A 20,025-nucleotide genomic window follows, 5' to 3' on the forward strand; every position below is an offset into this window, starting at 1 on the left:
AGATTTTCAACTTCCTCAGATTTTAATGAAAATCTGTGTATAGATGTTAGTTTATATGGTATTTAAGTATTTGGAGTCAAAAGACTGTTATTCATAATATTAATCGTTTAATGAGCACCTGGATTTATGATAAAATTGAAATGCTAATTACTCGACTAATTATACTAATTTTTAGATTTTCACCACAGACACGTATTCAGCATATATAAAAGTATTTTTGCTGAAAATTTCAAGAAAATCTATTTTATAAAAAAAATCAGGAAAAATCCAAGGTTATAGCCTTCCATTTTTTTTGCTCATATTTTCAACTTCCTCAGATTTTAATGAAAATCTGTGTATAGATATTAGTTTATATGGTATTTAAGTATTTGGAGTCAAAAGACTGTTATTCATAATATTAATCGTTTAATGAGCACCTGGATTTATAAAATTGAAATAGTAATTACTTAACTAATTATACGAATTTTTAGATTTTCACCAGACACGTATTCAGCATACATAAAAGTATTTTTGCTGAAAATTTCAAGAAAATCTATTTTTTCAAAAAAATAAGGAAAAATCCAAGGTTATAGCCTTCCATTTTTTTTGCTCAGATTTTCAACTTCCTCAGATTTTAATGAAAATCTGTGTATAGATGTTAGTTTATATGGTATTTAAGTATTTGGAGTCAAAAGACTGTTATTCATAATATTAATCGTTTAATGAGCACCTGGATTTATGATAAAATTGAAATGGTAATTACTCAACTAATTATACGAATTTTTAGATTTTCACCACAGACACGTATTCAGCATACATAAAAGTATTTTTGCTGAAAATTTCAAGAAAATCTATTTTTTCAAAAAAATAAGGAAAAATCCAAGCCTTGCATTTTTTTTGCTCAGATTTTCAACTTCCTCAGATTTTAATGAAAATCTGTGTATAGATGTTAGTTTATATGGTATTTAAGTATTTGGAGTCACAAGACTGTTATTCATAATATCAATCGTTTAATCATTGAGCACCTGGACTTATTATGATAAAATGGAAATGCTAATTACTCGACTAATTATACGAATTTTTAGATTTTCACCACAGACATGTATTCAGCATACACAAAAGTATCTATGCTGAAAATTTCAAGAAAATCTATTTTTCTACAAAAATCAGGAAAAATCCAAGGCTATAGCCTTGCATTTTTTTCCTCAGATTTTCAACTTCCTCAGATGTTAATGCAAATCTGTGTATAGATGTTAGTTTATATGGTATTTAAGTATTTGGAGTGAAAAGACTGTTATTCATAATATTAATTGTTTAATCATTGAGCACCTGGACTTATGATAAAATTGAAATGCTAATTACTCGACTAATTATACCAATTTTTAAATTTTCACCACAGACACGTATTCAGCATACATAAAAGTATCTATGCTGAAAATTTGATGAAAACCTATTTTTTCAAAAAAATCAGGAAAAATCCAAGGCTATAGCCTTGCATTTTTTTTGCTCAGATTTTCAACTTCCTGAGTTTAAAGAAAATCTGTGTATAGACGTTACTTTATATGGTATTTAAGTATTTTGAGTCAAAAGACTGTAATTCATAATAATGACCGTTTAAATTGCACCTGCACTAATCATGATAAAATTTAAATGCCCATTACTCGACTGATTTTACGAATTAATTAATTTTGATCATAGATTCGTATTCAACATACATAAAACTATCTATGCTGAAAATTAAGAAAATCTATTTCTCCAAAAATATCGAGAAAAATCCGAGGCTAGAGCCTTGCATTATTTTTCACTCAAATTCTCAACTTCCTCAGATTTTAATGAAAATCTGTGTATAGATGTTACTTTATATGGTATTTAGGTATTTGGAGTCAAACGACTGTAATTCATAATATTCACCGTTTAATTAGTACCTCCACTAATCATGATGAAATTTAAATGCCCATTACTCGACTAATTATACGAATTTATCGATTTTGATCATAGATTCGTATTCAGCATACATAATACTATCTATGCTGAAAATTTCAAGAAAATCTATTTTTCCAAAAATATCGAGAAAAATCCAAGGGTTTAGCCTTGCATTTTTTTTTTGCTCAAATTTTGAACTTACTCAGATTTTAATGAAAATCTGTGAATAGGCGTTATTTTATATGGTATTTAAGTATTTGCAGTGAAAAGACTGTTATTTATAATATTAATCGTTTAATTAGCACCTGGACTAATTATAAAATTGAAATGCTAATTAGTCGACAAATTATACGAATTTTTAGATTTTGACCACAGATGCGTATTCAGCATACATAAAAGTATCTATGCTGAAAATTTCAAGAAAATCTATTTTTTTAAAAAAATCAGGAAAAATCCAAGGTTATATAGCCTTGCATTTTTTTTGCTCAGATTTTCAACTTCCTCAGATTTTAATGAAAATCTGTGTATAGATGTTAGTTTATATGGTATTTAAGTATTTGGAGTCAAAAGACTGTTATTCATAATATTAATCGTTTAATGAGCACCTGGATTTATAAAATTGAAATGGTAATTACTCAACTAATTATACGAATTTTTAGATTTTCACCACAGACACGTATTCAGCATACATAAAAGTATTTTTGCTGAAAATTTCAAGAAAATCTATTTTTTCAAAAAATAAGGAAAAATCCAAGGCTATAGCCTTGCATTTTTTTTGCTCAGATTTTCAACTTCCTCAGATTTTAATGAAAATCTGTGTATAGACGTTTTTTCATATGGTATTTAAGTATTTTGAGTCAAAAGGCTTTTATTCATAATATCACCCATTTAATTAATGAGCACCTGGATTTATGACAAAACTGAAATGCTAATTACTCGACTAATTATATGAATTTTTAGATTTTCACCACAGACACGTATTCAGCATACAAAAAAGTATCTATGCTGAAAATGTCAAGAAAATCTATTTTTCAAAAAAAAATCCAGAAAAATCCAAGGCTATGGCCTTGCATCTTTTTGCTCAAGTTTTCAACTTCCTCAGATTTTAATGAAAATCTGTGTATAGACGTTATTTCATATGGTATTTAAGTATTTTGAGTCAAAAGACTGTTATTTATAATATTAATCGTTTAATTAGCACCTGCACTAATTATAAAATTGAAATGCTAATTACTCGATTAATACGAATTTTTACATTTTGAACACAGATACGTATTCAGTATACATAAAAGTATCTATGCTGAAAATTTCAAGAATATCTATTTTTCCAAAAAAATCCACAAAAATCCAAGGATATAACCTTGCATTTTTTTTTTGCTCAAATTTTCAACTTCCTCAGATTTTAATGAAAATCAGTGTATAAACGTCATTTTATACGGTATTTACGTATTTAGAGTGAAAAGACTTATTTATGATATTAATCGTTTAATTAGCACTTGAACTAATCATGATAAAATTGAAATGCTAATTACTCGATTAATTATACGAATTTTTAATTTTGACCACAGATATTTATTCAGCATGCATAAAAGTATGTATGCTCAAAATCCATTTTTACAAAAAAAATCAGGAAAAAGCCAAGGCTATAGCCTTGCATTTTTTTTTCTTTTTGCTCAGATTTTCAACTTCCTCGGATTTTTATGCAAATCTGCGTATAGAAGTTAGTTTATATGGTATTTAAGTATTTGGAGTGAAAAAATTGTTATTCATAATATTAATCGTTTAATGAGCACCTGGACTTATGATAAAATTGAAATGCTAATTACTCGACTAATTATACGAATTTTTAGATTTTCACCACACACACACGTATTCAGCATACATAAAAGTATCTATGCTAAAAATTTCAAGAAAATCTATTTTTTCAAAAAAATCAGGAAAAATCCAAGACTATATATAGCCTTGCTTTTTTTTTTTTTTTTTTGCTCAGATTTTCAACTTCCTCAGATTTCAATGAAAATATTTGTATAGATGTTATTTTATATGGAATTTAAGTATTTGGAGTCAAAAGACTGTAATTCATAAAATTGACCGTTTAATCAGCACCTGCACTAATCATGATAAAATTTAAAAGCCTATTACTCGACTAATTATACGAAGTATTAGATTTTCACCACAGACACGTATTGAGCATACATAAAAGTATCTATGATGAAAATTTCAAGAAAATCTATTTTTTCAAAAAAATTAGAAAAATTTTTTTTTTGCTCAGATTTTCAACTTCCTCAGATTTTAATGAAAATCTGTGTATAGACGTTATTTTATATGGTATTTAAGTATTTGGAGTCAAAAGGCTGTAATTCATAATATTAAGCGTTTAATTAGCATCTGCACTAATGAAATTTAAATGCCTATTACTCGACTAATTATACGAATTTATCGGTTTTGATCATAGATTAGTATTCAGCATACATAAAACTATCTATGCTGAAAATTTCAAGAAAATCTATTTTTCCAAAAATATCGAGAAAAATCCTTGCATTTTTTTTTCCTCAAATTTTCAACTTCCTCAGATTTTATTGAAAATCTGTGTATAGACGTTATTTTATATGGTATTTAAGTATTTGGAGTGAAAAGACTTATTTAAAATATTAATCGTTTAATTAGCACCCGGACTAATTATAAATTTGAAATGCTAATTACTCGACTAATTATACGAATTTTTAGATTTTGACCACAGATACGTATTCGGCATACATAAAACTATCAATACTGAAAATTTCAAGAAAATCTATTTTTCCAAAAATATCCCCCCCCCCCCCCCCCCAAAAAAAAAAAGGAAAAATCCAAGGCTATAGTATAGCCTTGCATCTTTTTTTTGCTCAGATTTTCAAATACTTCATATTTTAATGAAAATCTGTGTATAGATGTTATTTTATATAGTATTTAATTATTTGGAGTCAAAAGACTATAATTCATAATATTAATCGTTTAATCAGCACCTGCACTAATCATAAAATTTAAATGCCCATTACGCGACTAATTATATGAATCTATCGATTTTCATCATATAGACTCGTATTCAGCATACATAAAACTATCTATGATGAAAATTTCAAGAAAATCTATTTTTCCAAAAATATCGAGAAAAATCCTATATATAGCCTTGCATTTTTTTTTTTTCTCAAATTTTCAACTTCCTCAGATTCTAATGAAAATTTTTGTATAGACTTTATTTTATATGGTATTTAAGTATTTGGAGTCAAAAGACTGTTATTCATAATATTAATCGTTTAATTAGCACCTGGACTAATTATGATAAAATTGAAATGCTAATTAATCGACTACTTATACGATTTTTTAGATTTTGACCACAGATACGTATTCAGCATACATAAAAGGATCTATGCTAAAAATTTCAATAAACTATTTTTACAACTTCCTCAGATTTTAATGAAAATCTGTGTATAGATGTTATTTCATATGGTATTTAAGTATTTGGAGTCATAAGACTGTAATTCATAATATTAACCGTTTAATTAGCACCTGCACTAAACATGATGAAATTTAAATGCCCATTACTCGAGTAATTACATGAATTTATCGATTTTGATCATAGATACGTATTCAGCATACATAATACCATCTATGCTGAAAATATCAAAAAAATCTATTTTTCCAAAAATATCGGGAAAAATCCATTGTTTTTGCTCAAATTTTCAACTTCCTCAGATTTTAATAAAAATCTGTGTATAGACGTCATTTTATTTGGTATTTCAGTATTTAAAGTGAAAAGACTGTTATTTATGATATTAATCGTTTAACTAGCACCTGCACTAATTATGATAAAATTGAAATGCTAATTACTCGACTAATTATACGAATTTTTAGATTTTGACCAGAGATACGTATTCGTCATTATAAAAGTATCTATGCTGAAAATTTCAAGAAAATCTATTCTTTCAGAAAAATCAGGAAAAATCCAAGGCTATAGCCTTGCATTTTTTTTGCTTAGATTTTCAATTTCCTCAGATTTTAATGAAAATCTGTGTATAGATGTTAGTTTATATGGTATTTAAGTATTTGGAGTGAAAAGACTTATTCATAATATTAATCGTTTAATGAGCACCTGGACTTGATAAAATTGAAATGCTAATTACTCGACTAATTATACGAATTTTTAGATTTTCACCACACACTCGTATTCAGCATACATAAAAGTATCTATGCTCAAAATTTCAAGAAAATCTATTTTTTCAAAAAAATCAGGAAAAATCCAAGGCTATAGCCTTGCATTTTTTTTTTTTTTTTTTGCTCAGATTTTCAACTTCCTCAGATTTTAATGAAAATCTGTGTATAGATGTTAGTTTATATGGTATTTAAGTATTTAGAGTGAAAAGACTGTTATTCATAATATTAATCGTTTAATGAGCTCCTGGACTTATGATAAAATTGAAATGCTAATCACTCGACTAATTATATGAATTTTTAGATTTTCACCACAGACACGTATTCAGCATACATAAAAGTATCTGTGCTCAAAATTTCAAGAAAATCTATTTTTTCAAAAAAAAAATCAGGAAAAATCCAAGGCTATAGCCTTGCATTTCTTTGCTCAGATTTTCAACTTCCTCAGATTTTAATGAAAATCTGTGTATAGATGTTAGTTTATATGGTATTTAAGTATTTGGAGTGAAAAGACTTATTCATAATATTAAGTATTAAGTATTATAAATATTAAGTATCATAAAAGTGACCGCAGCCTGAAGATGCAGGAGGGTGAGAGGCATACATGGAATAGAGTGAATTGGAACAATCTGATATAATAGGGTCAGAGTGCCATTGATGGACTGAACCAGGGCATGTGAAACGTCCAAGGTAAACCATGAAGAGTTTGTGGGGCCTGGATATAGGAAGCTGTTGTTTGAGTGCACTACACTCATGTATGGATGTGAGTGGATGTGACCTTTCTTCGTCTGTTTCCTGGCACTACCTTGCAGATACAGGGGGTAGCAAATGGCTATGGGAAAAAAATAAAATGTATATGTTATCTTTTTTCTTTTCCTTCATGTATTTGAACAATTTCCTGTAAAGCAGGATGGTGTCAGAAAAGGATGAAGGCAAGCATGAATGTGCACATGTGTGTATATATGTATATAATATGCCCAATATAATATATAATATGGCCCAACCCACCCACATACACATGTATATACATACACGTCGACACATGCACATATACATACCTATACATCTCAATGTATACATATATACACACACACAGACATATGCATATATACACATGTACATAATTCATACTGTCTGCCCTTATTCATTCCCGTCGCCACACCGCCACACATGAAATAACAAACCCCTCCCCCGCATGTGCACGAGGTAGTGCTAGGAAAAGACAACAAAGGCCACACTTTCAAACTCAGCCTCTAGCTGTCATGTATAATGCAACGAAACCACTGCTCCCTTTCCACTTCCAGGCCCCACAAAACTTTCCATGGTTTACCCCAGACACTTCACTTGCCCTGGTTCAATCCACTGACAGCACGTCGACCCTGGTATACCACATCATTCCAATTCACTCTATTCCTTGCATGCCTTTCACCCTCCTGCATGTTCTGGCCCCGATTACTCAAAATCTTTTTCGCTCCATCTTTCCACCTCCAATTTGGTCTCCCACTTCTCGTTCCCTCCACCTCCGACACATATATCCTCTTGGTCAATCTTTCCTCACTCATTCTCTCCATGTGCCCAAACCATTTCAAAACACCCTCTTCTGCTCTCTCAACCACGCTCTTTTTATTTCCACACATCTCTCTTACCCTTACGTTACTTACTCGATCAAACCACCTCACACCACACACTGTCCTCAAACATCTCATTTCCAGCACATCCATCCTCCTGCGCACAACTCTATCCATAGCCCACGCCTCGCAACCATACAACATTGTTGGAACCACTATTCCTTCAAACATACCCATTTTTGCTTTCCGAGATAATGTTCTCGACTTCCACACATTCTTCATGGCTCCCAGAATTTTCGCCCCCTCCACCACCCTATGATCCACTTCCGCTTCCATGGTTCCATCCGCTGCCAGATCCACTCCCAAATATCTAAAACACTTTACTTCCTCCAGTTTTTCTCCATTCAAACTTACCTCCCAACTGACTTGACCCTCAACCTTACTGTACCTAATAACCTTGCTCTTATTCACATTTACTCTTAACTTTCTTCTTTCACACACTTTACCAAACTCAGTCACCAGCTTCTGCAGTTTCTCACATGAATCAGCCACCAGTGCTGTATCATCAGCGAACAACAACTGACTCACTTCCCAAGCTCTCTCATCCCCAAAAGACTTCATACTTGCCCCTCTTTCCAAAACTCTTGCATTCACCTCCCTAACAACCCCATCCATAAACAAATTAAACAACCATGAAGACATCACACACCCCTGCCGCAAACCTACATTCACTGAGAACCAATCACTTTCCTCTCTTCCTACACGTACACATGCCTTACATCCTCGATAAAAACTTTTCACTGCTTCTAACAACTTGCCTCCCACACCATATATTCTTAACACCTTCCACACAGCATCTCTATCAACTCTATCATATGCCTTCTCTAGATCCATAAACGCTACATACAAATCCATTTGCTTTTCTAAGTATTTCTCACATACATTCTTCAAAGCAAACACCTGATCCACACATCCTTTACCACTTCTGAAACCACACTGCTCTTCCCCAATCTGATGCTCTGTACATGCCTTCACCCTCTCAATCAATACCCTCCCATATAATTTACCAGGAATACTCAACAAACTTATACCTCTGTAATTTGAGCACTCACTCTTATCCCCTTTGCCTTTGTACAATGGCACTATGCACGCATTCCGCCAATCCTCAGGCACCTCACCATGAGTCATACATACATTAAATAACCTTATATAAATATATATATGCTGTCATTCTTCTAATCCTCAGGTTCATCACCTTCAGCCATACATACTCTGAAAACCCAAAATAATTGATTGACAACAATGTCATGCTCTTACTCAAGACTTTCACCTGCAATTCAAATTATTCCTCCCACTTCAACAAACTTCATTCTATGCAAGACTCTTGATGCCTCTTCCCTTTTCATCAAATCACTTGCCATGACTTTGTAGCTTCACTTTCTTCCATGTCCGAAACACCCAACATCTGCAACCCTATCATCTAACACATTCAACACTCCATCAGAGTACTGTAATCAGTACATTTCCACTTCTTAGCCATTTACCCATCAACTCAGTATGCTGATGTCTCTGTGCGTTTCCTTGCTCTCCTGATGCTACTGGCCTCTTAAAACATATCCTCACTCTCCCTGTCTGCCAATATTCTTGCACCTCAGCTCTTATTTGTCCTCTTTTTCAGTCACTACACGTTCTTGGCTACAGCCATTTCCTCTTGTAAATCTGCCAATCATTTACCCTCCTTTCCTGCAGGTAAAGCACATACACCTCTCTTTTCTCTCTCATGAACACCTTAAATTCCATATTCTGCCACTCACTAGCCTTTCTCACAAGCCTGCATCCTATCATCTGTACTCCACCCACACATCTCTGACACATGTAAGAAATACTTCCCTCAAACAGATTTCTCTTTGATAACTCTGCACATGCTATCCCATACCAAAGGGAAGACACAATTAAAATTTCTAACATACCCATTACATGTAGCCTTACAACCTTCTTCAAATTCCTCATGACGCAAAACCTGAAAGACATAAATCTGTATTAGAGATTACTTAATGCACAAAATGTATAAAACTCTAAACATCATTTCAATAATACAAAAAAATAATTTTCATAAGATTACCTGGCCCTAATCATCAATGCATGTAGTACCAATGGAAAAGTCTTAGATGCTCCTTCAAGTAAATCTATTCTGCTTTTGATTATCAATGAATTGCATGTCTCCATCCACACTGTCACCCACCACAATAATCATCATGAAAGGAGATGACACAATGGACGTGGGACCATGGAAAAGTCTGAGGCACTTGAAAGATAGAATTATCTCCTTCAAACATCTAAAATACCTCTTAAGCTTGAAAAGCAAATATTCACAATAAAATGCAGCACTTCTCCATCCATACTGTCACCCACCATCATAATGATCATGGAAGAAGATGACATCATGGATGTAGGACCATGAAAAAGTCAAGGCACTCAAAAGTCTCCTTGAGCAAAATTTACAAGGCCTCCAAAGCTTGAAACACTAAAATTCACCATCGAATGCATCATATCTCCATCCATACTATCATCCATCATTACATTCATCATGGAAGATGATGAGATCAAACTCATTTTCATTATTTTCTCCATAACCCTTGGTTCACTTCACCCTCAACAAATATATCTTCAATTCATTCCCTACAGATATCTTCACTTCATGAAAAATTCATCTTCATCACCCTCTTATCACCATTGGCCCTTGATCTGACCTGTGAGGTTAAACATATCTTAAATCCCCCTTCAAACCACAGGCCTTTGATATGAACCTTATGGTTGGATTAAATGTATCTTCACTACACCCTTATCTACATTTCTAAACCAGGATTATGGTAATGATTGTAGGACTAGAAAAATCAAGGAAATTAGAAGAAACAATGAAAAAACAATAAGTTTATCTACTGTGAAAGGAGACACTAGACAAGAAGGAACTCAGTGAAGCATGATATGTTTCTGCTCTTTTGGGAAGTCCTAAAAACACTACGCTCTTCCTCCATAGGAAGTAACCGTAAGTATATGCAGATGTTCCCATACACACTTAGATATAAAGAGTTTTATAACATTAGGACATTTTATGAAACACAATTCTATGAATAGATATCTCATTTTTGGTTGCAAGAGATGTTTTTACACAAACAGAAGTAAAACTACCTGAAGACCATGAAAAGGACATCATGTGTAAGTGTGACACCTATCTCTGCTGTAGTTCTTGCTGGCTACTAATCAACTAAAGCAAATGCTAGAAGGAGCTCAGTACCTTTGAGCATGGAATTAATTGATTTCTACTTCATTCACTTTTGAATGATCAACCTTAAACTTTTCCTAATTTTTCATAGCCCTCCCCACAATCGTTTTAATTTTCTTTCATGCTTGTTAGACAATAAAAAAAGTGCAAATCATCAAATCTCATTCCACTGTTCTAAATTACTTTCACTGTGCTTTTCTTTAACTAATGTGCCATAAAAGTACATTTTCATACTTGTCCTCAATTTCCCACAACAGATTCCTGGAGCACTCAGAATCTTTTTCATTCCATCCTTCCATCTCCAATTTGGTCCCCCACCTCCATTTCTGACATATATATCCTCCCTGTCAACCTCTCTTCACTTATTCTCTCCCTATATCCAAACAATTTCAGCACACTACCTTCAGCTATCTCAAATATAGTTTTCTTATTACCACACATTTCTCTTAACCAATTAGTATTTACTTAATCAACCCTCTTCAACGCACATCCTGAAACAGTGCATTTCCAATACTTGCATCCTCCTCTATACATTCTCATCTACAACCCATGCCTTATATTCATACAACATTGTTAAGATTACAATACCTTCAAACATACAAACATTAATAGCATCTATTCCAACACCTCACATATTCAAAAATGTTCACTAAAGTCAGTACATTCAGTGGCCCATCAGCTGGAATAAGGTTGTATTAATACAGGGCCGCACCCATGAACAACTGTATTAAACAAAATGCCAGAATCAGATAATCTTCAAATAACACTAAGATCAACTTCAGCTCTTTAGGGGTCTGGGGAAGATTTCAATTTTTGCTCCTTTCTAAAAATGCTTCACTAACTTTTAGAATCATTAATCCCAATCTTTTCCTCCACCTCACAGCCTTCCCTACAATTTTCTTATCCCTGCATAAATTTATGCTCCTTTCTAAAAATGTTTCATTAATTTTTAAAATTATTAATCCCAATTTTTCCCTCCACATCACATACTTCCCCACAATTGCCTTATCATCACTGCACGATGAATCAGTTTACATTATCAATATAATCAGCATCAGTCACTTTTACTAACTGCAAGGAATTCATTAGCATGCAAGTTCTGAAGAAACACATTATCTGTAGATTACTTTTTACTCTAAAATAATAAATTTGTGACAGCTGAGGGGTAAGATCATGGAAAATGTGGGATCAATAACATATGAAACACTTGCACAAATCAACAGAACCTAAGAAATCCTCATTCAACTACCCCTAGCAGCCAGGATTTACGAGAGAAATGTAGGCTAGTAGTGCTAAATCGGTGAGTTGTTAACCACAAACCAAGGCATGAGAGCCATCAACTGTCATGTCATTTCTAATGTTTACATTTTGAGGGAGCTAATGCAATGCTGAAATCATGAGTCTGGAACACTCTAACTATACTACTAAAATTGAAGACATATCTTGGCTGGCATGAGAAAATGGGTAAAGATTTCATAATTTTTTTTCCTACAACCCACCTATTTTATGTTCACTGAGTCAACTCCACATTTTCCCTACTCTTCAAAACCTTACACTCCAATCACTTTATATTATTGCAGGGAAAAATAATGCTCTAAATGGTACAGCTCCAGCCTAAATAAATTCTAACAAGCAAAAAGAGATTACAAATATGCATTTCAGTAAAGCCTAGCTTCATATCATTATAAGTTTTGGATAATGAGTGAATCTGTTATACAATGCTAGTGTAGTACTTTAAGAATATAATAACAGTTGCAAAGCATGAATTACATCTAAAGAAACAATATCAAATATGGCAATTAGTGGGGGTTTTGTATATCAAGGAAATTGTGGAATTAATACAAATGTAGGTGATACACTCATAGAAGAAATATACCCACATTACGTTTCTTTGCTCCCATGCATTGCATGTCTGCTCAGTGAATGCCAAGAACATCCTGACAATAAATGTCACAAAAAACTATATACACATCTGAAGAAATGAGGTATCAGTAGATTTGTACCTACATAAAAGAACTCAGTGCCACCAAGCAAGGAATAACACCCGAACATTCATCTGCTACAGCATCTCCGTCATCTGCTCTTACTAGAAGCTTGCACTTTTCCCTGGGTAAGATGAGGCCCATGTCAGTTGTTTCTTGGACATCATGACATTAATTATCAAAAACACACATGGGAAAGCAATAAACTGCTGACATAGAAATAAATTTCACGCCAACTGGGTTTTCTACATTATTACAGATGAATTTCACAGTCCTCCTAAAATTTGACGACACTAAGAGTTTACGGATACTATACTCAATGACAAGTAAAATGACATCCAGTGCCATTCACACTGAACCTAATCATTAAGATATTAAGAATTATGATAAAACTTGATTGCTAGGTTAGATAGGTGAGCTTTTTCATTTGGTTTTACTCATTTCATTGCTTGGGAGGATAAATGAGGTTTTCATAAGGTTCTAATGATTTCATGACAGTTATTACCCAGTAATGCATGAACTGACCACACACTGTCCCACATCTCCAAAAGCTTTACTTTGGTGTGAGCCCAAAACAGACTTTTACTTTCATTTCTTCCAAATCTAAAGGTTACCATTCCATGGTGTCCCTAAACTAGTATATTACTTGTTTTTCCTTCAAATCTCAAAGTTATGTTATCCTACCTAACCCTAAACTACAAATTTACCATTGAGTTTTCCCAATGATAAAATCAACACAAATATTCTACAAGAATTCTCAACATATTGAGCATAGGAATTCGTCAAACATTTTATGACGATAAAAAAAAAATCTCTCATGACATCTGGGAGTTCTAAGACTGGCACCCACAGGCTGTTTTAACTACCAAACCTCTATTTCTCCTTCGACACACTAACTATGATCTAAATCTCTAGCCATGGCCCTACTAATTACTCATCAGTTGTATAAAAACAAGAATTACTTTCGAAAATAATAACCTACATCAACGGTTAATACCGGTCAGAGACCCCGAGGGAGGCAGGCCGCCCAGCCCATCATGACTCTAACATCCTTACCTTCATCCCAAGAATTTCTCTGTAGAATCTAGCCGTGGCCTTCCTGTCGCCTATTTTGTAGACGAAGTGTAGAGACCTTCTTGATGCCATGACAGTCTTGATATACTGCAGAATCGTGAAAATAATAAGTTCCTGCTGTGGCCTTGATGTTCCTAGCGAGAGGAGGCTGTGACTTGTGTAACTACAGGAGTGGCAACTGCCCGAGGGTGGACGAGATGCTGAGTTCAAGTTACAAATTAATGCATAGGCGTCGGTAAATTAATCTGATATTGATTTCCTTATTATGCTGATATATCATTTTGCTTCCATGATCATTCTAGTGCATATCATCCATACCATTACTAGAACAAAGTCAGATATTAGATGATGTCTACTATCTAGATTTGTACTTTCTTATATCATAAAGAGATAAAGTCAATTATTTAACTGGATTTACTGAAAGAGACGTATTAAATGCAAAGGCAAAAATGAGACATTCTTGGCAGTATGTTCAGTTCATAAATTCCCAGTGTATTCCTTTCTCATCTAATAATGCTAGGTATATTGGCGCGTCTTGTTCAAATTTCAGTTCATGACAGAATGTTTCCATATGAAGGTAAAGGACATCGTGGATTATCTACAGTAATGAATTATGAAGTTGATTGAACTACCACAACGGCTCACATATTCATTACTGAATCAATATAACGAAATATTCATGGGATGGTTATATTCCTTGTTCCAGAGCTTTCCCCATTGGTGTATTGGGCCATTTTGCCTTCATTTCTGCTTGGGATCATTGCAAAGCTTCTGTAAAAAGAGTGTTCCTGTTTTGACATCTTCTTCATCTGATACATCTTTCTGATCCTTAATAAAGATCCAACATCTTTTGCAATTCAACCTTCCCTCCCTCTCTTCCGACCTGATCAATGTATGGCTAACACTCCAACTGATGTAGCCTCGCTTCTCGGTCCTCTTCTAGATGTTTCCATACCTCGTCCATCTCCCTTGCTTTCTCCTTCTACTCATTAAGCTTATGTCCTCTTCTTCTCCTTCTTGCCGGAGGATCTTCCGAGTTCTCTCACAGCTCCAGGTGGACATGGCGTAAGAACAGGATGACAAGCATTTTCATAGCCTGAAGTATGCCTTTGACTTACCTCCTCACCTCCTTGCTCGCCTATTTCGTCTGCTTGTAAACCCAAACTACTTCTTGTTGAACTCCTACCTCAGTTAATTAATCCTTGATTAGGCCTTCTAACTGTCTCACCATCTCTCATTTTTCTACTCTCTTTAATGCTCACTTTCTTGAAAACATAGACTTCAGTTTCCTTCTTTAGTACCACCATCAACGGACTGGTGATTTATCTTATGTTGCCCACCTTTGGTCCTCTTCTCTTAGGAATTTGGGAGAATCATTTGTCGTGTCCTCGACCTACCCTAATTAGGCATTCAGTGGAGTGTGGTACACGTCTCTGCTGTTTACTTTCTTTTCCTTGCCGTTTCTGTTTCTTTCTGTACTCTAATGCATAGATGTTGCGGCATTTCAGTCATTTTAATGCAGCGGTCATTGATGGCGTGTCTTTTACACGTTATCCTCTCACTTACCTTCTTTCCTCTGTCCCTAAATGACCTTTCTCCTCAGACTCTTAACCTTATTCACTCACGTCATTGATTCCAATATACAACTCAGTCGTCAGCGTATGAATGTATTTATCTGTTGATGAAAGAAAATTGATGAGAGAAAAGAGGAAGAGTGTAGAAGACAGCAGAAAGAGGTTGAGGCTGATCCATCAACATCCATGGAGATAGATCGGCCAGAGAGGAAGCTAGATATGAGGGAGCAAAGTGACGAAAGGAAGCCATAAAAGAAAAGCTTGGAGATCGACATTCCGATGCCACATCCTGTCAATAGCTTTTGATATATGAAGAGCAACTGCACAGGATACCTCAAAATATTTCAGACTTTAGTAAGATCGGAAAGAATATCACCAGTGGATCTCACCTTACGGAAACCACACTGATGATCAGAGAGAAGGAAGACAGTGAGATTCATGATGTCTGAGGAGATGGTAAGTTGAGGAAGGATCCAGAGACTTTGGAAATGATAGAAGTCAAAGCAACAGGACGATAGTTTGAAGGGTCACAACGGTTGCCCGGCATGAGGATGGGATGTAGCGTAGTGTTTGTGGTGTTTTCTTAATAAGGTGGTGTTGCTCCAGCAGGAATCATGGAAAGATTGAGGATTAAGTTCCTCCACCCGGGTCAAAGTCCTCTCCAGCAGCAGGTGTGGACGTTGGTTCGTGACCGAGCCAGCCACACAGATGGTATCATCTCTGTGGGAAATGTGTTGTCCTCTCTCTCTCTCTCTGACACTTTGCAGTTAAGTTCTCATTCCTCTTTCTTTCTCAGTTCTGTTATTCACCTTATTCTCTTCCTTATGTTCATTTTAACACATTGTCCTTCTGTTTCTTCTTCTTCTTCTCCAGTCCTGTCTCTCGCTTTTCCTTCCTCTTTCTTCTCTTAGTATCGATGGTGTCCCAGCGTTGATAACCATCTACATCATCCCAACGTCAAAACTATGCATTTGACTTTGTCTTTGGTCCTCGAGGTCATCGATTCCTCCCTATTTCAAAGAAACTCCATAAATCCAAGGAGTAACTCAAGAGATTATGAGCACGTTCGTTCTTTTTCTTCTCGCTTATCGTGCGCAAATATGTGGCCGCTGACTTCCTCCCGAGGGTTAGCTCCAGCGTTTATATAAACAGCCTACCGATCATGTAAGTGGGAACATCGCGTTTCAGCGCCATCGATTTTGTCCCAGTTCTGAGATGCTGCTACAGGTAACTGTCTTGGGAGTAGATCTGTGGCTACATGGCCTCCTATCTTTCTCATTAAACTTGTTCAATGTGTACTTTTAATCATGCCATTGCTGTGCTTCCCTAACGCTATTTCCTACACTCTGACTGTATCCTGCATTATTTCCTACACTCTGACTGTATCTTGCATTATTTCCTACACTCTAACTGTATCTTGCATTATTTCCTACACTCTAACTGTATCTTGCATTATTTCCAACACTTTGGCTGTATCTTGCATTATTTCCTACTCTCTAACTGTATCTTGCATTATTTCCTACACTCTGACTGTATCTTGCATTATTTCCTAAACTCTAACTGTATCTTGCATTATTTCCTCTACTCTAACTGTATCTTGCATTATTTCCCAAACTCTGACTGTATCCTGCATTATTTCCTAAATTCTGACTGTATCTAGCACTATCAAAGCTCTTGCCTACATTAACACTATGTACTACCTCCTCAGTTTCCGTCAACACTTTCATCTGAGTACTTGCCATCTTCATGGCTGTACAAATGTATATGACCGACTGTAGGTCTAACCTCTGTTGAGAGATGAGTTTTCCCCTTATCATCTCTTAACACCAATTATCAACCTGTCCATTAGCATCTTATCATATATACAGCCACAAAACCCACAGGATTTTGCCGTATGCCTGAGACCAGCCATATATTGTCTAATACTGTCTTTTAACCCTTGGTTACGTCTATTGAATTGGGACCTCTGAAAGAATTCTTTCCGTTCACCAACTATTACCCCTTACAAATTTGTTGGTGACGTCATTTAGTACATGTCTACTTTCAAGTATAGAGAATTGTAAGCTATCAATTCACAAAGCGAAGGCCATCAATGCCTATACAACTTTAAAAAAAAAAATGTTTAATTTTACACGACTCAGATCTCGGGTCCATCCTAGACAGTTCCAGATCATTCCTGAAGAGTTGAATCCACAAGAGCCAATCCTCAGCCACACTGGACGATCTATGGCTGCGGGTGGGGCAACATAAACACTGGGGATTCTCACCGCGGTAACAACCTGTCGTGGAGTGCACCACTCGGTCGGGCCTGGTGCACTGCCACTGCTCCGGACGTCCCCAGGCACTTCCTCCTCCTCCTCCTCCTCGGAAACACTGTCCCTGGAACTCATCATGTTGACCGTCCGCCACAAACGATGATGCGAGAGTAGCAGTAGGCCAGTCGGTCATGGGCGATCGGGCCGTGGCGCTCCCACTGCTGACCCAAACGGGGAGTCTTCGACTTGAATCTCGATGCAGCGCCAGAACAACTCACCACTACAACTCTATAGTCATCGCTGGCGTACGCGCGTATGTCCTGCTGCCACCAGGTTACAATAACTGTGCCTCTTGTCCGTTCATGATTACCAGGCAGGATGAATCAAAAAGAGGAGATATTCCTCTACATCTTGTATTCTCGCTCCAATCCATCACCATAATGCGCCTCTTGTGGCCAAATTCAACATTAAAACAAATCAACATAGCTTTGCGTAAGCACAACTAGAATGAACGACGTAATATTGTTACATCCTCAACGATAAGTTGAACATAACTGATCTTTGAGTAAGGCTTTCACCATCTCTCCTCTGTTCCACCAAACCACTCTCCATGACTCTCACTTCGCATGCCATCCCTACCCAAACGCCCTACTCTACCACATTCAACAATCCTTTAAAGTACTCGCTCAATCTCTTCACCTCTTCATACTAATTGTTACCACTTCCGCGTTTGCCCCCATTCACCGATGTCCCCATTTATTATTCCTGTGTTTTTCACACCATCAACTTCTTCCCCAAAAGCATCTTTATTCTCCCTCAACACTGCTACTTTCCACTCATCGCAAGTCTCATTTGCTCTCTTTTTTCAACCCCTGCACCCTGGACAGACAAAAGTAATCCACCTCAGGCCACGTATTCTGTGAACAAGATCCTCTGTTGCCTCCCCGTTGACTGTATGAGGTGGATGACTTTTGTCTAGTTATGAGGACCTTGACCACGGGTGTTGACGGTAATTATTCAGATGATCCCAGGTTCGACCCGGAGTATTTAGGTGAAATAGTTTACATATCGATTATATAAATTATTACGTTGTGTGTTCATCTATAGATATTTCAAATCTGGGTATAGCGAGAACGCATACTGCGTGTCGAAGAATACACATAAGAGAGGCGAAAACGGGCCGTTGGAAGCCTTCCCTCCTTTATCATGTTCCGACACAATGCCAAGCTCGGATCCTTCCTCTAACGATCCGTCAGCTTATTGCTGACGCTACCTCGCCGAGGCGGGAAACATCCAACAGGTATGAAAGACTATAGAGCAAGTAAGTGCGCCAACTCCCTCTCCCTTAACACTCCCTTCCCACCTACCACACCAAACACCCCAGACCTTAGCACCCGTCTCTCCCCTATATCTCGTGCCCCTGACTCTCCCCTACCGCCCGCTACAGCGCCTACCAGGACGATGATAAGGGGCCGTAGTGGACGCTGTACTACAATATGTCACAAGGACCTTGAGTACGGTGTCTGGTGGGGGTCTGGCTGGTCATGTAGCAAAGCGCCAGCTTGAAGGAATACGAAGGATTGCAAACAGCAACAGATGACTGGATCAGGTCGAGGCTGCCTACGATAGTATGAGAGATTGGTTCGATACTAATGGGGTGAGGAAAGAGAAGTAGACAAATTATTTAAGATATATCTGTAAACTATACGATAACTAAGAAATTAGGAGTGGTGGATTTGAGGTGAAATATTCATCCAGTGTATCATCTACAATATGCGTAAGTGTTGATTTCAATCGCACTGGTTGATACATCATTCTTAATGTTAACAAACTTTTTGAAGTTCAAAAGTACCCTTTCCCTTACTTGACGTAATTCGTCTAGGGTTCATATCCACACTGTGAGTGAAATCAAACTGTTGTAGTCTTCAACACCTGATGCTCAGAGTAACACTCCAAGAGGTGTTTGCAAACTTCTGTCTTATATAAATAGTGTAAAGTCGTCTAGCAGGTTTTTTCAGAGCACCTAATTCGATCATCTCAGTGGCACACCACTCTACCCTGTTTATCTTTTAAAAGTTGGACGTCAAACCTGAACACAGTGTTCAAAGTTGGGTCCACTCCTGAACATAGTATTCAAAGTTGGGCGTCAAACCTGAACATAGTATTCAAAGGTGGGCGTCGAATCCGAACATAGTATTC

The 20,025-nt window shown here is 35.9% G+C and overlaps 1 protein-coding gene across 2 annotated transcripts in view; it reads right to left on the reverse strand.

Annotated features, from left to right (window-relative positions):
• The window catches only part of LOC139751137 (glyoxalase domain-containing protein 4-like), a 48,747-nt gene extending 34,569 nt beyond the window's left edge, over nt 1-14,178 (reverse strand). The window contains exons 1-2 of one of the 2 annotated variants that reach the window (XM_071666236.1): nt 13,980-14,178; nt 9,629-9,678 (exon numbers count right to left, since the gene is read on the reverse strand). In XM_071666236.1, the coding sequence (XP_071522337.1) occupies nt 9,629-9,678; nt 13,980-14,069 (140 nt within the window). In that variant the 5' untranslated portion in view covers nt 14,070-14,178. Of the gene's footprint in view, nt 1-9,628; nt 9,679-12,948; nt 13,009-13,979 lie in introns of those variants that run through there. The other variant, XM_071666244.1, reaches the window with a different exon arrangement.
• Between the last annotated feature and the right edge of the window lie 5,847 nt (nt 14,179-20,025).

This window comes from Panulirus ornatus, chromosome 1, assembly GCF_036320965.1.
Source record: "Panulirus ornatus isolate Po-2019 chromosome 1, ASM3632096v1, whole genome shotgun sequence".
In the NCBI taxonomy this organism is placed as follows: Eukaryota; Metazoa; Arthropoda; class Malacostraca; order Decapoda; family Palinuridae; genus Panulirus; species Panulirus ornatus.